Source organism: Carassius auratus, chromosome 30 (genome assembly GCF_003368295.1).
Source record: "Carassius auratus strain Wakin chromosome 30, ASM336829v1, whole genome shotgun sequence".
NCBI lineage: Eukaryota > Metazoa > Chordata > Actinopteri > Cypriniformes > Cyprinidae > Carassius > Carassius auratus.
The window spans coordinates 8,543,850-8,567,041 of record NC_039272.1 but is presented as its reverse complement, the minus strand read 5'-3'; the positions used below and the strand labels follow the sequence as shown (position 1 = coordinate 8,567,041).

General features: G+C 36.0%; 1 protein-coding gene across 2 annotated transcripts; it reads left to right on the top strand.

Annotated features, from left to right (window-relative positions):
* The first annotated feature begins 4,110 nt into the window (after positions 1-4,110).
* Positions 4,111-22,804, top strand: LOC113049096 (retinal guanylyl cyclase 2-like). Of its 2 annotated transcripts, XM_026211141.1 has the most exons (22): positions 4,111-4,416; positions 4,600-4,693; positions 7,097-8,134; positions 10,425-10,726; positions 11,299-11,674; positions 11,770-11,854; positions 11,944-12,058; positions 12,160-12,180; positions 12,313-12,432; positions 13,387-13,470; positions 13,646-13,822; positions 13,996-14,152; positions 14,298-14,447; positions 14,619-14,767; positions 14,870-15,033; positions 15,108-15,300; positions 15,715-15,889; positions 17,213-17,311; positions 19,954-20,048; positions 20,898-20,983; positions 21,075-21,163; positions 21,544-22,804. In XM_026211141.1, the coding sequence occupies exons 3-21, from the start codon at positions 7,324-7,326 to the stop codon at positions 21,160-21,162; spliced, it is 3,447 nt and encodes a 1,148-aa protein (XP_026066926.1). In that variant the 5' UTR covers positions 4,111-4,416; positions 4,600-4,693; positions 7,097-7,323; the 3' UTR covers position 21,163; positions 21,544-22,804. The 2 variants fall into 2 exon arrangements, with proteins under 2 accessions (XP_026066926.1, XP_026066927.1); XM_026211142.1 differs by lacking the exons at positions 4,111-4,416; positions 12,160-12,180 and having other exon boundaries at positions 4,499-4,693.
* The last annotated feature ends 388 nt before the right edge of the window (positions 22,805-23,192 follow it).

Below are 23,192 nucleotides of genomic sequence, written 5' to 3'. Positions count from 1 at the left end.
CCACTAGGCCACGACTTCCCACAAGCCATAACCAAACCCACGTGAGAAGTTATAAGGAAATAACGCAAAATCACTCTGATATTGTGGACTCTAAGTCCTCCCCCAAACAAACAGTAACATTACGATGACTTACATAGCCTAGTTCTCCTGGGAAAATGTCATATACACAAATCGACGTACTTGAAAGTGAAAGCGAACATTTTGTTCATTTTATAATGAGCTTGTTGTCTACAAAAGCCCTAATAGTAATAAAAAAGAACATGCTATTAATATTTTGTCCTTTATAGAAAAATATGATTTACAGGAAAAAAAAAAACTAGTGTGTATGTATTATGTAATGCCCCAGTGACAGCTTTTGGAACTTTTTTTCTGAGAGTGTAGAAATCTGCAAAATTCTTTCTTTTTTAAGTTGGGCAAGTGAATGGCTGCTTTGACCAACAGTGATTTGTTTTGAAAATGACTTTTATGTGAGCAGTGTTTGAATTTATTGCCCAAATATTTTGCTATAAATGCATTGTGCTTGTTTCAGATGAAAATATCATCTGGTGCATCTAGTTTTTCACAGTTTGTGCATTAAAATTACTTTATACAAAAAATTATACAAACTTGACTGCCTCTTGATTCATCAATCATTTCTAAAGCTTGAAAAAAGATTTGGAAAAAGGTTTAGAAAAGTTGTAAAACTTGTGGATAAACTCACTCAAATAAATATATATTTTTTTTTTCACATGTTAAGTGGAAAAGTAAGTGAATCTGTAAAGTGGAGCACCTCTTTTATTATATTTTGTGACCAAATCTCACCAATTCTTCCCCCTCCCTAGTGTCCTAGTTGTCATCAGTCTAATGTGGGATTTTTGAATGGCCAGTGTGCGATCTGCAAGTCTTGCTCCAAATTGAAGAGGTCCGTGTTTCGGTTCTGCCTGGCATGTCAGAGAGAGTGGCCATGCGAATCTCCGCCCACGAGTTCCTGCACGCTTCCAAACTGTGCGCTCCGTGCTGCACTCCTCAGCAACACAAAAATCACTGACCCACACAGCTCGGCGAGAGGGTGTCCCTATTTCAGAGCCTGTCCAGGGTGCAAGGCCCTGCTTACACACAATGGAGAAGGCTGTCCCAACATCATCTGCCCTCACTGTTGCACACCCTTCTGTTTCCGCTGCCTCCGTCAACAGTGCCTTGGGCTGAGGAATATTGAAGCCCTTGGGATTCTTACAGATATATTGTCCCGCTTTCAAGATTATGATATAACTCCATGTAGAGTTGTGGACAACAAACAGAGTCTCACAGATGTTGAACTGTAATGAGGAAGTTTTGAACATATGATCTGTTAAATAGCATAATGCTAAAAAAATTAAGCTATAGCTATAAAAGCTATATGTGATTTATATAGGAATAACTGTTAAGCATGCTATTGAAAATACAGTTATTCTTGTATATGTTTAGAAAAGATAAGTCAAAAAAAAAAAAATAATGCTTCTTGGTTGATTTGTATATTTTATTAAGTCTCTTTTTTCAAATCTGAAATGCTGATTACTTTGTACTACATAGTAATATCAATAAATATCTTTAGAATGCTTAACCCTATTTAAATTAATTCAATCTTTCTGTTATTGCACAAATAGTACAAAAAAGCATTGTAATTTTATGTATGCCTTTAAGTAATCAATTAAATTTATTCAGTCGATTTAAACTTGACAATTACTGAAATGTTACACTACACTTGGTAAAATAGTCAACTTGAATAGGGTTTCCCAGCTTAAGATTTCCAAGGCAGTCACCAGGCCTACTACTTGGTTTTAGGGGAATTGGTCAAAACTCAAGATTAGGCTCAAGATTTATAGTTCAACCAAAAATATCAATACAACTTCAAGCCATTTTCTGACTTTTTTTATTCCAGTCTAATGAGAAACAGAATGTAAGTAGGCTAGTTATGAAAATCATTTGCTTGACACCATAGTCATTGCATTCACTTTCACTTTAGCTGTGGAAAAGGGTGGTTGATGCCATTCACAGAACAGAAATGATTTGTTTAAAAACTTGCAGCGTAGTTGAAGGAAAAAGAAGTCTAATGTGGCAGGAGACGGCGGGCAGAGGGCACACACATATATATGTATTTATAAATTAACATGATTTTACAATGATAATGTACTGATAATTCTGTCAAACTTTAATTAACAATTATTTCAGGCAAAAAAAAAAAAATCTCCCCCACTTCAATTCTCTCTCTCCAATCAGAGGTAAGAGGCTTGCGGGTTGAAGCTCAGTACAGCACGACCCAATCTGACTAATCTGATTAACTTAAAATTTAAGAGAGTTTAAGGATATACAAGGACCAAGACAATATGTGTGTCAATATGTGTGTCCATCCAGCACCTATGTTGGGGCAAAAGGTGAACTTCATGCTCTTACAGCTCTCTGATTAATATGAGCCAGCCACATAGCGTTTAATAGTGCTGCAGTCAAAGCTAAGCCAATACTGCCAGTGGGCGTATGGAGGGCCTTCTTTTAGGATCATTAATGAGGGCAGCTAGTGGAAGGATCAAGTGAAAGTGACATTCTAGAACACACCAAACCATTTACTTTAAAGGAAAATAATATGGTGGATAACACCATTATGTACCATTTCTTTTTTCTGTTTTTGATATTGCATTTATTAAATTAAAAACTAATTAAATTTAATTTAATAAATACAGTGAAAGCAATGATATTGTAAAATATTATTACAATGTTTTCTGTTTTAAATGTAAAATGCAATTTATTCATGCAAAGCTGAATTTTCAGCAGACATTAATGATATACTCCAGTCCAGTGTCACATGATCCTACAGAAATCAGTCATAATATGATTTGGTGCTAAAATTCAACTTTTGAGCATGCACTTTATGCATTCTTGCTGAATAAAATTACTAATTTCTTTTAAAAACATCTTACTATACCCAAAATTCTGAATGGTAGTATATAGATTGTACAATTCATAGAGAGAGAGAGAGTTTATATATATATTTGTTGTAGCTCCCTCTCTTGTTTCATACCTCCATCCTTTCATAATTTTGAATGCTGCTTCTTTTAATAACAGCTTGGTAACCCTGTAACCTTTCGTTCCAGTTTTCTCCTTTGAGCGCATCTATGTCTGACTTGCAAATATCAGACTGAAATGTAGCTTTTATGTCTAAGCAAACTCTAAGAAGAGTGGAACTAGGTTATGTTATAGGACATGTGTCACAATGAACAAAGAGTGAAAGAAAGAGGGCATTTTTACACTTAATTTGAAATGAGGATGTGTTACACTAATGTTTTAACACCATCATCTAAAACTCATTGCAGAAGTCTGGCATCAGTTGCCAGTTTTTTGCTTTTTTTTAAAAGAAAATAAGACTTTAGTCATGTCAGTAGCTTAACAGAATCTATTCATTCAACCTTAACAGTAGGGCAGCCATGTTAAACCATGTGTCCAGTCAAATCCCACTCGCTTATTTTAGTTACTGTTATCTTTCACTTTCATTAATCAAAGCTGACACAGCCAGAGTTGTACAGCCATTTAGGTGTCCAGATGACTGCCATATTGGCCAGTGCAACATAAACAAAAATTACAGAGTGCAGCTGAGGCAACAAGATGGAGCGGGACAGTACAGGCACAATGGTTACACTTTATTTTAAGGTGTCCTTGTTACAGTGTAATTACAAGTACTGAGTAATAATAATTAAATACATGTACTTACTATTAGGGTTGGTCTTAGGGGTACTTGCACATAATTATGCATAATTTATTGTTATAATAGTAAATACCTGTATCATGTATAACAGACACCTTAAAATAAAGTGTTATTGCTACAATCTGTAATGTTTGATGGTTCACTGCTGATCCCACACAGACAACGGGATCAAATCCTCAGCTTAATTAGAAAACCATCATACAACCTATCCATTTTAATATTAATCATGGGATTACATTCAACATGATACAGTCTGCCTAAACTTCCATTTACAGGTAGACTACAAACACTAATATTGGTTACAAATATATATATATATATATATATATATTAAAAAAAGTATTTCTACTTTAGATTGTAAGTCTGTATCTTGAATGTTACTGGACCTCAAGCTCATATGCACACTGAGGAGAGACGATGCCTTCGGCCATGTATGTCTGGATTAGGCTAAAGAGGGTTAAGAAGTCATTGCTTGGATTCCCGGCCTGCCCCTCCTTTCTCCTACTCGTTCCTTGTCGCTTGCTCTCTCTCTCTTTGCCTAAATCTGCCTATTCCCAGTAAGTCCCAGGACTCAGAGAGGCTCTTGTTCCAGTGGCTTCCCCCATTAAGCGCTCCAGATTGGGGCAGGACTCAGTCCAATAGAGGGCCTCCAACCTCCAGGGACCACAAACCAAAGATCAGCTCTCCATTTTAAAAAGAGAAAGGTGGATTTCTACATCTACATTTTTATACTATACTTTTAAAAGATGATGAGACAAAGGACTTTAAAAAAAAAGCTTCTCCATCTATTTTGAAATGGAATATCTGTCTTTTCTCCACCTTCGATCTGGACTTTTACATTTTTAATTTGGAATTTTTTATTTCTTATTGCTATTTCCTTCTGGAAGTGCTGTTCTGGTCCCTCTCTGGTTCTTCTCAGACTCTGTGATGTTCTAATGGGACGAGTACTCACCATTACTCTCAATTAGCCACACTTATCAGGTTAGCACATCTTTTGCTCTTTTACTAACAATTCTTTAATTAAAGGTAAAAGTAGTTTTCAATATTGAATTTGCTAGAGTAGTCCCTGAGGCTTAGAAGATTAGGACCTCCCTGAAGTCTGCTAAGTAATCATAGGTTGTTACAGCATAACGTGAATCATTTTTTTTCTTTGTATTGGATTTTGATAAATATTTTTTTTTTCAGTATTAAACTTAACAATGAATTGCATTTTATTATTTGTATTACTTTACTCGTCAAAAATAGATGAAATTTAGACTACCTTATTTTATTGGTCTTATAATGAAATGTCTGTCTGCTACTAAAGATGTAAATTCCTAATTATGCTGACTCAGCTAACATTCACTAGCATTCAAATATGGGTCTGTGTTATCCAGTAAAGAAATATATTTGAAATTGTATTGTCCATTTACTGTAATGTGCAGTCACTTAGAGTCTAATCACCAAAAATTTAACATTTAGTGGTTTTCTGTTAATGGTCAAATAATGTGACATCACAAAGTTACAATAAACTTGACTGAAACAAAATGTGATCCATGATAAGGTCATGAGATTCAAGCAGTCATTTCAAGCATCAAAGGATCATCTGACACTGGCACATTTATATAACAGGACACCCCTTCTGAAAAATGACCTTAATCAAAAAACACTTATTAGTAATCTTTTTAGTAGGGAGGAATATCTGGAGCTTTGTATCACAATAGCTATATTGCTAGATTTACATATTTAAGTATTACAAGGCAGGCCAAGGCAATCTTATTTATATTGCACATTTCATTCACAACGGTACAAATGTAATATTTACACAGATTGTGAAATTCCTTTAGCTGATGAAACGATTGTGCTGTAATGTCGTACATAAAAACTGACTGAGTAAAGTAAATGGGGGGGGGGGGGGGTGGGGGGTTGACAGTTCTCTAATATTGCAGACAGTAAAGATCTCAAACAAAGGTGTAGTGTGAGACTGACAGCAAGGTCCCGTGCAATCCTCTGTAATCCTGAGTTATTTCAGAGCTGGCTAAAAGTCCAAAGAATGAGAGTATGCCAGACCTAGTGGTTAAGAAATGATGGGTAGACGGGACATTTATACAGAATTTAGACAGAATGATAATGACATGAATTAGAGAGTGGACCCTTTTTAATTGTAATCTGCTTGGTGCTTGCTGAGCAATGCATAGAGAAAGAGAGGGAGGGAGGAATGGGCTGACAGCCGGGTACAAGTCGTGTGACACTTCACCCCAGCTCCACCTTTAAACACCAATGGCACATGAGTCAGGTGACCAGGCCTGCAGTTAGATATCTGAGGTCTCTAGGATCACAGTGGGAAGGACAGGATGGTAAGAGGGTTGAAGAACAAAACTCTTATTAGCAAACAACATTTCATTATTTATTAATTGAAGATGGCCTCTTATGTCATTCTATTAAAGAAAACATAGTATTATTTTATTAAAATAAACAAATAGGAAAATTTTAATATATTTAATCTGTTAATTATAAAATCTGCCTCATAGTAAAAACTAAGATAACTATGAGATAAAATTTAAAATAAGAATTGAAGTCACAATGTGAATTGACAAAAAAGATGTACAGTCACAAGTAGGAGAAATAGAGTCCTAATACTTTTTACTCAGAAATGGGCTTTTGTATTTTTCTGTAGGGGAACATAGGGGAAAATAGATCTACTCATTCATTTTATTTTATAAAAAATTGTATTACACTGTCGTTTGAAAGTTTTGGGTTGGTAAGATTTTAGGATGTTTTTTTATGAAGTTTGTTATGCTCATCAAGGGTGAATTTATTTAAGTAAAAACAGTATATTTGAAATATTTTTGCATTTTAAAATTCTATTTTGATTAATTTTAAAATGTAATTTATTCCTGTGGTGACAAAGTAGAATTTTCAGAAGCCATTACTCCAGTCTTCAATATCACATAATCACCCAGAAATCATTCTAACATGATGATTTAATGCTCAAGAAACTTTTTATTTTTATATTTTTATTTTTGTTATCAAATTTGAAAACAGTTGTGCTTATGAATATTTTTATGAGAACCATTAAACGTATTTTTTTCTAAATATTTTTTTGTAATAATGTAAAGGTCTTTATTGTCACTTTGGTTCAATTTAATGCATCCTCACTAAATTAAAGCATTACGATTTATTAAGTATTTATGTATAAAATCTTACTGACTTTTGAAATGCAGTATAGATCTATTGACCTTGGTACCATAATCAGTTATATGACCCTGTTGCTGACGTTGGAGCCAGTGTTACACTCTCACATCACTACTGCATATAGTAAACTAGAGATCTTAACTTTGTCTTTTTCTCTTGTTTTCATCCCTTTTCTTTTTTCCCCTCTTTTCCTCTCCGTCTCTAAAACAGACCGTGATGACTGGTTATTGTGCAATAGTTTTGGGCTAGTGCTCCTTAGTGGGTAGAACCCAAATTGAGAGCTGGGTGTTTTGGGTGTGTGTGTGTGTGTGTGTGTGTGTGTGTTTAACCAGCCTTTATACTGTAGCTAACCAAATATTCACACAATACAGGGCAACACCTTTCAGTGGCACCTGCATTTCATTGTCCCAGACAATTAACAGTAAATCAAAAATAAAATGGATGACCACAGAAACTCTAGCTTACTTTGCCATTCCCACCACCCACGATGGCCACAGTCTAGTGCCGGAAAGAGACGACGAAAAAAAACCTCAAAGCAAAAAGTGAAAAATCCTGATGGCTCATTGTGTCCTGTGTCCTCGACCCCAGTACTACGCAGCCACAGCTGGTGGGGCAACTGTTTTCTCCTTTCTCTCGTCATGCTATCATACTTGCCCTGTGAGGCCTGGGGCACCACTTTCAAAATTGCCATTGTAGGACCGTGGACATGTGACCCCATGCTCTCCAAAGCCCTGCCAGATCTGGCTGCACGGTTAGCCATGAGCCGAATAAACAAAGACCCCGACCTCAACAAGGGCTACTGGTATGATTACACACTAATAAATGAGGATTGCTCCAGCTCGAAAGCCCTGGCACACTTTGCTGACCTGGAAGGCTATGGTTCAGCCTTTCTTGGACCGGCAAACCCTGGCTACTGCACTGCTGCTGCGCTGCTAGCGAAGAATTGGAACAAGGGCATCCTGTCCTGGGCTTGTCTGAAGGCTAACATGGATGAGGGAATGTATTCCACCTTCCTGCGGCCGCTCCCATTGTCTTCTCGTGTGCTCCTCTCCGTGCTACGCTTTTTCCGCTGGGCACATGTTGGGATTATAACAGCAGAGAACGACATGTGGGAAGCGACTGGGCATGAACTGGCAGCTTCCTTGCGTGCCCTTGGTCTGCCAGTTGGTGTGGTTGTTACCATGGAAACGGACAAGGAAGGGCCACGGCGAGCACTAAAGACAATACGGGAGACCGATCGAGTGAGGGGTGAGTTCTATCATACTGTAAAAAAAATATGTAAAATGTATGGTAAAAAAAACTATCTGCAGCTGTGGTTGCAAGACATATACTGTAAAAAATACAGTATACCAACCTACTGATGTACTAAAATCTGTTTTGTACCGTTGTAATACAATGATGACCACCTAGAGCTGGTGGTGATGAAAAAGTCACATGATGAACCAAAGCAGCATCTAATATAAAAGGTGCACCGTGTCATTCACACAAACACTAAACACCATCATGGTAACACGAAACTGAAATAATGCAATAAACCCTAATGTACATAACTGATAACAAAACAAAACCTAGAAGAAACAGTTATTTAAGAAAAAATTCATTTTAAATGTAACACAGGGAATTATGGGAATATCAATTTATTTCTTTAGTGTTATTCACATTCTTTTTCACTTCCAAAAATGGTATACTACTGTAAAATTACATTTAATGCCCAATACAGTCATTCACTGTATATAATACATTTAACAGGTTTTTACTGTAGCATTTTTACAGTCTTTTACCATTAAATTCACAGTCATTTTTTAAATTGCAGTTATGTTTGAATTATATTTAAAGGGGTCATCGGATGTTAAATTCACTTTTACAAGTTGTTTAAACACATAAGAGTGTATTGGCAGTTTGTGTACACATCTACCATGCTAAGACTTGTCAATTTTGATTTCATGCCGACTTTAAGTATGCCACTTAGTACTGTAAGACTTTGAAATGTGCAAATTAAAATACACATGAAATCAAAATTTACTATATTTATTTTGTCAGCGCACATTGCTATTTTTGTGGTGAACAATTCATCCGTGCAAGTCAATCCACAATTTTTTTTGGTTTGCCTACGTAAACTTTAATACAAATCTGAGAATGCTCCTCCCCTCTAAAACGACGGACCTTCTGTGATGAAGTTAGTCTGACCTAAGGCATGAGCCTAAGCATGCCCCTCCAACTGTCAGTGCCCTGTAAGCATTGACAGCATGTGGAGGAAAAAACACGTAACTTACAGAAATGGCGAGGAGGTGAGTGTTAGGATGTGGTTCTCCTGAAACCCTATTTTCAATCCCCAAAACACCCTGGTTGCAGTCAAAATGGCTAGATTTTTTTGCATTTCTAGGAAGGAGGGAAAAATAATAATATTCTCGCTTGAATGTGACTGCTCAACAACTGACTGCAAACTTGAGTTCAAATCTGCCTCCATTTCTGAATGAAACGCCTACTTTATTACATTCAATCAGTTTGCGGTAGAAAAACAAACAAACCACGCCCTCTGCTTTCCTCATTCAATATACCATTTCTCTCGGAAGTACTTCAAAATATGGAAGTAAATTGGGTCGCAAACCTCCGGTTAGTGATTGAGGTGTGTTGTTGCTGGATGTAATAATGAACATAGCAGTCATCATTTATTCCTGACATCTTATAAGTGATTACGTTTGTTTGTGGGAATGCGCCCCAGATCTGCCTAATACATCTATGTTCATACAAATCATTCATGATCCAGCTTCACTTACAACAGATGTGAGTATAAGGGTTTTTTTCATTAATTTTTGCAATTGTCTTTACTAATAACTTGTTAGTTAGCACGTTCTGCGGCTAAAGTAAACAGTCTCTCCAAGCATGGCTGGTCATCCCACAGAAGAGAGGGGCGGGGTGAGCAGAGCTCATTAGTGTTTAAAGCAACATGTATCAGAACGGGTTGATGTCTGCAGAGCTGATTTTGACAAAGTAAAATGGGTGTTGTTTTACACTACCATTGAGAAATTTTAACCAAAGACTTTTCATTAAGACCCTAAAGAATCATATTAACTTGTGGAAAATTGGGATCCGATGACCCCTTTAAAAATGTAAATATCAATTAAAATTTGACATTTAAGGCTGCTTCAATTTAAGTCGATTAGTGGTTTCAGTTAATATAATCTGCTTCTACATCCTTAGATATACTGATATTAAATTAAAATTCAATCTATAATTACTGTTTGAGAATGTAATCTATGATAATTCACAACATTTTTTTAATTGTACTTATTTTCATAGTTAATTTTTTTAATAATTTTTTTTTAATGATTAAAAACAATTAAATGCAATTTTAGTGTCCTTTTCCTTTTCCAATCCAAATTAGGGCAGGCAATTTATAAATATAGATTTTTTTGCATATCTTTTTGTGTTATATCTCTCATTGTGTTTTAATAATTATTAATTATTTTATTTATTCATGAGTCCTCTTTGCACTTTCCCATTTTTTTATTCCTCCCTCTTCTTTTTCTGTGTGCAGTTGTCATCATGTGCATGCACTCTGTTCTGATTGGTGGAGAGGAACAGTATCAGTTGCTAACTACAGCAATGGACATGAGAATGATTGACCGAGGGTACATCTTCATTCCTTATGACACCCTCCTGTATTCACTGCCATATAAAAATGTGAACTATCCAATCCTGGCCAATGACACCAAACTGCGACGAGCATATGATGGGGTCCTGACAATAACCATGGACCAAGGGGAACAAAACTTCTATGAGGCCTTTAGTGCAGCGCAGGAATCCTACGACATACGTACCAGCACACCACCCGAAGAGGTAACTGGCAATCGGTCTGAAAAATAATCAGTATGAACTTGTTTTAGTGCTTACAACTAGGTATCATTCTAAACTAGCAATACAGGGATGGGAATAGGACGATCTATAGTTATGTAGAAAGCATCTTTGTCACAGTAGGAAATTGTGCTCTGTGTTTTCATTACTCATTGCTGAGTGTGTGTACTAGAATGGGTTAAATGCAAACACTGTGAATACACACCTGAATCAGTGGGCAGCCATTTTTTGCTGAGGTGCCTAGGGAGCAATTGGGGTTCTGTGTCCTCCTCGAGTACACCTCAGTCATTGGTATTGAAGGTGGAAGAGAGAGCTGTAGATTCACTCCCCCACCTATAATTCCTGAGTCTCGAACCCACAAACTTCAGGTTACAAGTCCAACTCTTTAAACATTAGGCCACGACTAAAACTACTACCAAATAAAAACTAAATAAATAAATAAAAACTACTAAAACTTTTATTATTTGATTTCATTTTCTATGAAAAATAGCTTAGAATCCCATTACGATTCATAATGTTATTTGTTCCATTTTTAAAGATTTTTTTTTTCTTGGCAGGTTTCTCCATTCTTTGGGACCATCTATAACATGCTCTATTATACAGCCAAGGCTGCAGAGCAGAGCCGAGTTGCGAGTGGAGGGCGCTGGGTATCGGGTGATGCACTGGTTAAAAATGAGGGAGGTTTTGAATTCAATGGCTTTAACCAGCGGATATCGGCAGGTACAGATGGAGAAGGAATGCAGGCCCGCTACGCTGTCCTTGATTCAGATGGCTCTGGGTCCAGCCTACATCGCACACACGCCCTGGAAGCATCGCACACACATGGGAAATATGGAGGGTTGAAGTTCCTGGGGAAATCGATTCATTTTGCTGGAGCGTCTCCGAGCACTGACTCAAACTGTTGGTTCAGTCCTTATGTCGCTTGTAATGGAGGTGAGAAAGCAAACATTCTTGTACCACATACATTTTATTAGCTACAATATATTTAACCAATGATTCTGTCTGTTGTTCTTTTCCTTTCATTGCAGGATTAGATGGAGTGACCATTTTCTTCTTTTTTCTCTTGTTCTGTGTGTTTTTAAGTGGAGCAAGTGTATTATTTCTACATTTAAGGTATGAATTGAATTGGCTGAGTTGCAACAAACCACCTTGTATTGAATATGTTTATTGTATTACTGATATATCTGTTTGTATGTTTCCAGGAAATATGGGATGGGGTTATTAGGAGCATTTGGTGGAGGAGGAAATGGAAGCCCCACTAAGATAATACTGACACTGGATGACTTGGTCTTCATCAACACCACACTCAGCAGGAGGGTCAGTCATAAATGTTATCTCTCTCTGTCTTGCTCAAAGACTTCTTTATTTGTGTCTCTCTCACTGTTCATTTCTCTCTCTCTGTGTGTGTGTCTCTGTAGAAGCTGAATGAGGAGAGTATGGTAATAATTTAATTAATTTAATATAATTTTGTTGTGTGATCTGCTGCAAGTGTGATGACTCTCATTCTCGCTCTTACTCAGATGTTTGTCTGTGTTTTTCACATTCTCCGTTTCTCTCCATTCTTTCTGTAGAAGCTGAATGAGGAGAGTGCGGTGAAGAGTCAACAAGATCTTAAAACCCCTCGCCACTCAGTTTCAGGACGCAGTTACATTGCGTCAACTCCTGAAATGTCCAACGTTGCTGTATTTGAGGTGTGTGAAATCTGTGCTTTTTTGTTTACAGACATACAGTTTTAGTACTGTATGAAGCAATATCACACAAAGAAAAGTCTGAATTTGTACTGAATACCAGAAGGTCTGGTCTGATGTGCTGATATTCAGTACAAAAGCATGATTCCATTTGTGGTATTGCTCATATAAAACAATTCAATAAACAGTAAGTTAATAGTTAATAGCTAATTCTGTATATTTTTTCCCCCAATGATTTGCAAGATTAACTCAGAATTGTGAAATATAAATTCACAATTTTAAAAAGAACAGCCTGTCCAAGATAAAACATTTAAAAAGGGTAATTGCAACTTTTCATCTCACAATTCTGAATTTTTTTTATAAGCATTTTTGTATTTCTCACAATTTGTATAATTCTCCTCATAATTGCGAGTTTATATCACACAATTGCCAGTTCTACACTCAGTTTTAAAATTGGCAGTTGCAGGAAAACATCTTGAAATTAGATTTTTTTTTCATAAGAATTGAATGTTTATACCTCGCAAAATAAAGTCGGAATTGTGAGACATAAACTGTGAACTGTGAGATACAAAGTTGCAATTACCCTTTTTCTTTTTTATTCAGTGGAGAAAACAAGCTTCCATTAGGTTTTTCACTTCTTGCTCCAAGCTCACTAATTTACATTTTTTAGCTTTTAATAACCTGTTCATCACTGCAGGCAAAATACACTAACAGTCAAATTAGAGGTATGTAGTATAAAGTAGCCTGTATATTAATATGAACAACATACAGCTATTGTTTGTACTTCAGTTGTTGAGGGAAAAGTATTAATACTGTACAGAATTAGCAGCAGAAAGTTTATTATTTCATTTATCTAATTTAAATGAAATACATAAAATCTGGTGCGGAAAAGTTGAAAAACAAGATTTTATGTGAGCCTGTGGAGATGTGTTCAGTTGTATTATTCTGTGCTGTCAGGGTGACTGGGTCTGGCTGAAGAAGTGCCCCTGTGGAGATTCAGTTTCAGAAATCAGTGAAAGCGCTCAGACCATCTTTATTAAGGTAATAGAGAAGTGAATGAAGTGAATGAAAGTTAATAATTCATTGTATAACTTACAACTTGTGGACAGGTTTTGAAATGAAAAACTGAACACTTTACTCACCTTCCCATCCTGACTTTTTTCATCTCTTTTTTGTTGTTGTTGCTTCTGCTTGTCCTCCTCTTCTCTCTTTCTAGCTGAGAGACATGCGTCATGAGAATCTGAACCTGTTTCTGGGTCTGTTCTTGGATACTGGCATATTTGGCATTGTTACGGAGCATTGCACCAGAGGCAGCCTGGAAGACCTGCTCAACAACGAGGAAATGAGACTGGACTGGATGTTCAAATCCTCTCTTCTCCTTGACCTGATCAGGGTGAGGAATTTAGGACTGAATGAATGCATAAATTAAAGGATAAGTAAAAACAGCTCAGTAAGAAGATGAAGATATTGATTAAACTATTGAACTGCCAAAGATGTCACTCGCTCCCATCTCCTCATGCTTTTCTGTCACCTCTAAGGCATTTTTTTAAAATCTTTTCCTGCCAGGGAATGAAGTACTTGCATAATCATGGGATTATTCATGGACGCCTGAAGTCAAGGAACTGTGTGGTTGATGGTCGGTTTGTTCTGAAGGTGACGGATTATGGCTTCAGTGAAATCCTCAACTGTCAAAACATCATCCTGGAGGACACCAAACCAGAGGGTACATGTAATACATGTGCACATTGCTAAACCATGAGATGAGAATTATGACATAGAAGTTCTCATCATCTCCTCTTGCTTTTTTTTATATATATATATATATTCAGTATTTCTGATCGACTTTAATCTCTGTATCTTTGATACAGATGAATTCTGGACAGCTCCAGAGATCCTGCGGGATCCTAAACTGAAGAAGAAGGGGACGTATGCAGCTGATGTATATAGCTTTTCTATTATCATGCAGGAGGTGATCTCTCGCTGTGCGCCCTTCTGCATGTTGGATATGCCTCCTGAAGGTTAGACACTCTCATATACCACTATATAATCACATACCATTCAGGTTTTCTCCTAGTCAATGGAAAAACTAAAGATGGCAGTGATTTAATGCAGTTGGTTTGGAACAATTCAGATATGGATACAGTTTCACATAAGATGTGAATGCTCAAGTTGTGTATTTCTGCGGGCAGAAATCATAGATAAGGTGCGCTGTCCTCCACCGCTGTGCCGACCCTCTGTGTCTGTGGATGAAGCGCCGCTGGAGGTGATTCAGATCATGAAGCAGGCCTGGAGTGAGGAGCCTGACAAGAGACCCACGTTTGAGGAAATCTTTAGACAGGTGCTCTCTCTTTCTCTCTCTTTCTCAAGCATACACATCACTTTACATACACACACACAATATAAAAAATACAGGAAAAAAACACTTTTTTCTAACTTGCAGTTTAAGAATGTGAACAAGGGAAAGAAGACAAATATAATTGACTCAATGTTAAGGATGCTGGAGCAGTACTCCTCGAACCTGGAGGATCTGATCCGAGAGAGGACTGAAGAACTAGAGGTTGAGCGTCAGAAAACAGATGCTCTTCTAGCCCAGATGCTGCCCAAGTGAGTCCTACTTCAGATGTTTAGATTGATTTTCACATTTCTTTTGTTTGTCATAATGCCACTCTGTCTTTCAGATCTGTGGCCTTGGCATTAAAGACAGGGAAACCTGTGAAGCCGGAGCACTTTTCAGAAGCCACTCTGTATTTCAGTGATATTGTGGGCTTTACCACCATCTCTGCTCTGAGTGAACCTATCGAAGTGGTTGATCTGCTTAATGACCTCTACACACTTTTTGATGGAATCATTGCAATCCACGATGTCTACAAGGTTTGCATTAGCTTTTTATTTTTTATCTTTCTTTAATACTGTTGTGGAAATTGAATAGATTCTTTTAAGATCAAAGCTGATCTCAGAAAAAAAGCTATATAAGCTGTCACTTGGTACACCTTTGTGCCTTACTTAGTATCAAAGGTTCATATATGTGCAGTAAAGTTGCATATTAGTATTTAAATGGTACATTTTTAGTAACTTTTGAAAGGCTAACACATCCAGTTTTTTAGAGTGGTGTTTGAGTGAATCATTTGATGGGACATTCTTTTAAAGATTTTTATCTTGTGAAATAAATGAAAACAATAAATTACTTAACAATATAATATGATATAATATTACATCATTTGAGATAATATAGGGCATACAAACAGTTTAGCATTTTGCCAGAAAGATTTTAAATGATACATACAGGTGGAGACTATTGGAGATGCGTACATGGTGGCATCAGGGGTTCCCAACCGTAACGGTAACCGTCACGCAGCAGAAATGGCCAACATGTCTCTGGACATTCTTCACTGCATCGGAACATTTCAGATGAGGCACATGCCTGATGTCAAAGTCAAAATCCGCATTGGACTCCATTCTGGTAAGAAACGCACAAAACACATACCGTATTTCTCGGACTATAAGTCGCACCTGAGTATAAGTCGCATTAGTCCAAAAATACGTCATGATAAGGGAAAAAAAAACATAAACGTCGCACTGGACTATAAGTCGCATTTATTTAGAACCAAGAACCAAGAGAAAACATTACCGTCTACACCCGCGAGAGGGCGCTCTATGTTTTCAGTGTAGACTACAGGAGAACTGAGCAACATAGAGCGCCCTCTCGCGGCTGTAGACGGTAATGATTTCTCTTGGTTCATTTCTCTTAGTTCATTTCTCTTGGTTCATGTCAAATTCATTTTGATAAATAAGTCGCACCTGACTATAAGTTGCAGGACCAGCCAAACTATGAAAAAAACTGCGAACATTCAAAAGTTTGGGGTCTGAAAGATACATTTTTTATGTTTTTAAAGAAGTCTCTTGCTCTTTATCAAAACAATTTCAGTTTTACTATATGTTAAAAGGTCATATGTTACTGTGTTAGTAAAGCTGAATTTTCAATAGCCATTACTCCAAAATCAGTACATTCAGAAATCATTATAATATGCTAAATTTATAGCTTAAAAAAAATCATATTATTATTAGTGCTGAAAACAGTTGTGCTGTTGAATATTTTTGTTGAAACTGCTAAATTTTTTCAGGATTCTTTGATAGCTAAAAAGTTTAAAAGAGCTTTTCTTGGAAATATTAATCATTTGTAACACTTTTAAAGTCTTTATTGTCACTTTTGATTAGTTTAATAATTTATTAAATTAAAAATAAATTAAAGGCTTAATTACCTTTTGAACTGAATTGAACTTTTGAATGAAAATCTTCATAATGCATGCAAATGGTTAAACACTATTGCAGCCTTTTAAACCTATACATCTAACAAAGCCATAAGAGAGCCAGTATTTTCATATTATGTCAAGAGTACAGTTAGACCAGTTTGTCCATGTACTTTACACCCTTAAATGAAATGCATCATCTCATAAACTTAAAAATCAAACACATAATTTCTCTCCTGAATGTAATGTTCATTGATAAAGATGGTCTTGTCTTACACTATCAACATTGTGCTAAATGTAAAAACGTATTTACACTTGATCCTCTGATGGCTTTGTATTTCTAGAACAAGTGAAATGTAAATCCTGGGCATCATCCAATTAACAGATTCACCCAATTAGTTTGCATGATGTTGGCTCTTTCCCCCACCCTACAACTCAGCAGAGATCACATGGTGCTCACACAGGTGTGACTGACACAGCATGTAATTCTATGCGGTTGCTAATGTGCTAACTAATATTTCATGTGAATGTGACAGGTCCAGTGGTAGCAGGTGTAGTTGGGTTGAAGATGCCTCGGTACTGTCTGTTCGGGGACACAGTAAACACAGCCTCCAGAATGGAATCCACAGGGTTGCGTGAGTACACTTATGTGTTTCATATGCATATACATCAGCACGTAGTAAAAATCTAAACGTTTGTGGCTGTTGCTGAAGTTGTGATTCCAGGAATTGGTCTTTGGCTAAGGATCAGTTTGAAGACTCAGTGGTTAGTACTGTGTGTGTGTGTGTGCTGATCAGAGAGTGCATGTCACTGAGAAGCTGAGAAGGCTTAAATTGCAGAGTTCCCTGTAAGCTCTTAAGAGTATAAGCCAAATTAGAAAGAAAATTCTGCTTTAAAGCTAATGTCCTCTTAGAACTCCTCCGCCTCGACATCACCCTGAACTGTTTCACCTTTAATCAGACCTTGTGCCACATTTATCTCAGAACATTTACTTCACCTTTAGAACATGTTTCATGTTGAAGAACATGGAAGAATGTGTAAAAAATGATTACTAGTTACCAGTGTCTAAAAATATACACTATCGCTCTAAAGTTTGGTTAGTTCATTTTTTAATTAATACTTTTATTCAGCAAAGTGACAGTAAAGACATTAATAATATCCCAAATGTTTTCTGTTTCAATTTTTTTTTCCATTTGTCAATAAATCCAGGAAAAATGTTTTACAGTTTGCACAAAAATATTAAGCAGCACTGTATTCAAAATACTAATGTTGAGTAATTGTGGCTGAAAAATTTGCTTTGTTTGACTTAATTAAATATGTAAATATATTAAAATAAAAGAGCAATATTTCGTAATATTACTGTTTTACTATATTTTTATCAAACAAATGCAGATTAGGAGGCTTTCCTCCCCAAAAAATCTTACCGACCACAACATTTTTAATTGTTGATAAAATTTTAGTTGAAATATCTCAAAACTATTATTATAAATATTATTATATTGCTGAAGTTTTTTTATTAGGTTTCAAATTCAATTTAAATGAAATAATTTATGTTTTCATATGTTAGGCCACACACACTAAAAAAATCACACATCTACTGCTATGTGTTTTTACCTACACAATGAAATGACTAAAACGCAGTTGTTTAATTAATTAATTAACAGAAGAATGACATTATGTCTTGAGTGACGTAATATGCCCAGTGTTTCAGTTTTAATATGTATCAGAGAGTGAAAAAAAAAAAAAAATGTATCAGAGAGTGAACAGTCAAGCAGTTATGGACATACTGCCATCTGGTGGTTTCTCAAGAAACATCATCACTTCTAAGTGGAATTCTGCTTGATACAGTATGTTCTTGATGTCCTGAGTCTGTATGTTCGCACGAAACTAATAGGGGAGAGCAGGGGCGAAAGTACCATTTTTCAGAAAAACTTCATTTTAAAAGATAATGTTGTATACAGAGATATATTTCTGCTGTGGCCAGTAACTCAGAAGTGTGGTCTAACAATACCAGGTGGTATTTTGTAGAAATGTAGAAAGACTTCAGTATAATTTCACTTTGAACATAAGTTGAACATTGTTACTTTCGACCCCATCGGTTGGGAAGAAAGTAACACACAGGTGGGTCAAAAGTAACACAACAATATAAGCTAGATTGTTTTCTGTTAGTCTTATTTTTCGTAAGTATACCTGATTGTGGCCTTGTTAATAAATAACTGCAAACATATTTTGTCCTTTATCTTTGCAAAAAAATTATTAAATTACATTTTCATATTTTCATTTAAAATGTAAGTTTAAGTTTCATCAGATGTCTTAAAACCTGACTGTATTTTTTTTATTGTACATTTCAATGTATTTTATATAATAATAAAAAATTCTACAGAATGCACAATATAAAATTTTTATCACATTAGCATAATAAAAAAACTCTAAACAGGACTATTTATGTTTCCATCCAGTTGTTTTTATGCATAAATTGAAAATGTGCATTAAAACATCTGGAAACACTGCAAATTCACAGGTGGAGGTGTAAAGGCTAAGATATGGCTAAAAACTAAATATAAATGTGATGTAGCAGCTGCCCAGAGAGAGATGTTCCTCTATGTCCAGAAACACCCTCTCAAAAACATCTGGATAAAACCAGACCTCTGTCTGTCTTTCTGACCCTAACTAAGACATATTCTTTTGGTATAATATGACATAAACATTTGTAAGAAATGATGCAATACACAGAAATTAACAATATAGCTTGCACTGGAACAAAATAAATACTTTTTGTGACTGTAGCGGGACAAAAAACTGTTACTTTCCGACAGGAACCTGACATTTAAACTCGATTTAATTTTATATAAAAAAAATTTGAAAATGCAAACTTTAGGATGTGTTAAAACACTAAATAACCTGTAGATTGATCATTACTTTGACACATGAAACAAGAAAAACAACACGACTAATAAAAAAAAATTACCGCTTCAACAATTTACTTTTTGTACTCGAAAACAGTTTTACGGGCCTAACTTCCAGAAACGATGAGGAAATCACATGATATTTCTCAGCTCCATCAAGGATTGCATGCTGAACATGTTGTCATAGCTGGGAATGCAAATACAGAAAGAGGCTCGGAGAAAATCGCTTTGTTACTTTCGTCCCGTGTTACTTTCGCCCCGGTTCTCCCCTATGGGCAATGATCAAGTGTTGTTTAGTTTGTAACACTTTTTATTGTAATATTAATTAATTTACTATGTTTTTCTTAATTGTTTTGTCCCTGTTTTAACAGCTTACAGAATTCATGTCAACCAGAGTACTGTTGATGTCCTGAACAATCTCAAACTTGGCTACAAAATAGATGTTAGGGGTAGGACAGAGCTCAAGGTATGCAAACACACACACACAATGCACAACTATGGTCAAATGCATTATCCTATTAATACTAAAAAGTAAAATAATTAAATATTGTGATGATTATATAGCAGATATATATTTCTAGAATGCATCTGTCCCATAGTTCTGGTATAATTTTTAAGAGTCAATGTTGTCCCTATTATGTTTTTATCAAACGTTGAATCTCTTTATCAAGAAGATAACAGTGTTAATGAAGACCACTGTTTTTAAAAAGATTTATTTTTGGCATTTTCACCTTTATTACGATACGACAGATCAGAACTGACAGGAAGCGAGGTGGGAGAGAGATGGGGACAGGATCAGGAAAGGTCCTTGAGTCGGGATTCGAACTCTGGACACCCGTAGCACAACAGCTCTTCCCACAAATCTATCAGCGCAGATGAAGACCACACATGAGATGATACATGAGACATGTTGTGTGAAGAACAAATCAAGGCAACTGCCTTCTGAATGCTATAGCTATAAAATTAACAACAGAAGAGACAACAATTATATTCAAAAATGTTTAAAAGTTTTATGTTCTACATTTCAATCGCCATCTTTTTCACCATAAAATGTTATTACACACAATAATGGAAATTACTCTATGGTAGAAAGGTTCAGGACATTCAGAAAAAAAGAAAAGAAAAAAAAAACATAATTCTTCACTGTTGCACATATGTCAACCCTTAGGCATAGCTAGTATCAAATTACACGAAATAGTGTGAGGAGGAAAATGTTTAAAGAAAGGTTTTGTTTTAGCATTTGCCAAGAAACCTCCTGGGGTCACACATGACACTGAATGCCTCTTAAATGTCCTGAAACCTCATTCTCTATCAGGGTAAAGGTGTAGAGGAAACATACTGGTTGGTTGGGAGAGATGGATTCAACAAGCCGTTACCTGTACCGCCAGACCTTACTCCTGGGTAAATAAAAAACAAGTTGTATATGTATGTACTTTTGGGCAAGATATCTGTAATTTAGGGAGTTAATAACTTTGGTTATCTTGCCATAAAGGGCGAGCAACCATGGTATCAGCTTGGATGAGATTCCAATGGACAGGCGGCAGAAATTCCTGGATCGACAAAAGAGGATGGGGAATTGAGGTAGAAACATTTCAGTTATTTCAGTCATATTTTTACTTTATATTGGTTGATTTCAATTTTCTACTTAATGAATAAAAACAGTGTTTACAGTTCACTGAAGTTTACTAATGTAGTTACTGTTGCATCCTATACATGTAATGTAAGAGTAACTAGTTTTTGTTGTTTTTGTTTTTTGAAAAGTCAGTGGGGTCTACTGTTGCTATGGACTCCACTGAATATATTTTGTGTTCTACAGAAGAAAGAAAATATAACCGGCTTGCAATGACATATGGCGACAGAATTATTTCTTCATTTTTGTGTAAAATATCCCTATAAGCCATGCAACTTAAGGTTGTTAAACTTCTATACTCATGCTGTTTTGTTTCTTTGCCTTCCAATAGGTTGTGATGCACGTTTCTGAACCAGTCTATCAAATATAGGAGGAAGTGGGGCAAGGAGATGAAAGGGGTGAACTGAGGTGTTCAACCCCTCGACTAGCCTTTTCTACTTGATTCATTCCTGAAAAGAGTGGAAACGCTCACTAGGACATCTGACAAGAAGCAAAAACACTTGACCTCTGAATGCCAGTCCATCAAAACCATCAGCTAAACGAGATGACATACAGCTGCTTCGGATGGTCACAGAGGACTTTTTAAAAACTGTATATAGTTTATACATGCAGTTCATCCAATACCAAATTAAAGACAGTGCTGAGATAACAGTTCATCTCTGCAGTTATGCGATCGCTCCAGTTATTCCACTGCTGCAGAGAGATTTCTTTTTCTTTATTTCAAAATTTTTAAAACAAACAAACAAAAACAAAACAAAAAAACTGATGGAGCTTATTTCTAATGACACCTGACCATTTAGTTATAATTCAGTGGAAATAACACCAATAATATCCATGTATTGAAATTATTTAAAATACTGTGTTGATTTTTTTTTCTAGGAATGTCAGGCTTTGAAAAATAGGTGTTAGTTCAAAAAATAACTTCTTCACATTCTTCACATTTTCTTTTTGCAAATGCTTGCATTCAGTTTAATTTCATGTGGCACTGTTTGGGCTTTCTGGAAACTGAAAAGCATTCAGAGCAGTTTTCACGGCCACCTCTTTCAAGTTCAAGGTTATATGGCAGAAAATTATTTGGTCTCATTGGTCAATTGTCCTCTTTGAGTTAAGAAAAGAGATACATATAAAAGGAAACTCGTGTGCTGAGACTCGAATAGTCTTTTTTTATAATAGCATGGCACCTGATCCTGATATTCAACACATTCCATGCATTATATTCTGATGTCAAACCCTGCTGATATCAAAAGTACTGACATGCAGTCTATTATTACCATAGAGAAAACATGAGATTTATCCTCAGCACTACTTCGCCTGCTCATGCACTCAGTAAATGTAAGTGCCCCCTAAAAGGGGTATTATGCTTCATGACAGAGGGAATTTTAAATGTGTGGTATGGATATCGTCATTAAGATAGGAGGGTTCTGGCGCCTGTGGCTGTCCAGGATGACGTTTCAGTCACCTGATACCTAAACCACAATCTATGGAACTACAGTCATAGCAGGATGTAGCTGAATTTCAATTGCAATCTCAGCATTTTATCTTGTTGTCTGTGTAACTGTAAATAAAAGCTGGTTTTAGTGAGTGTGTAGATGTTTTCTTAGTATTTACTGCACACATGTGCTTATTTAGCTCCATAAGTGAACACAGACTAGGCTACCCTTCCTAGAAACATGACTTCTTCTATTGTTCTCATTTGGATAAAAGCGTCTGCTAAATCATTAAATGAAAATGTAAATGTAATGACATTTAAATTAGATAAGTAGCTGAAATACCTTTCCACTGCACTGAATTTTTTCTTTTTTTTTTTTAAATATCAACAGCAAGAAGGTCATAGGATTTTCTCAGACATCATATCTTTTATTTGTCTGGACAGTTTGAAATAACATGTCAGTACGAAGTCTTCTAGCACATCGGAGTAACAAATATAAAGTACAAACATGTTTCTCGTATACACTGGGCAAGAGTTACAGGTACAGTGGG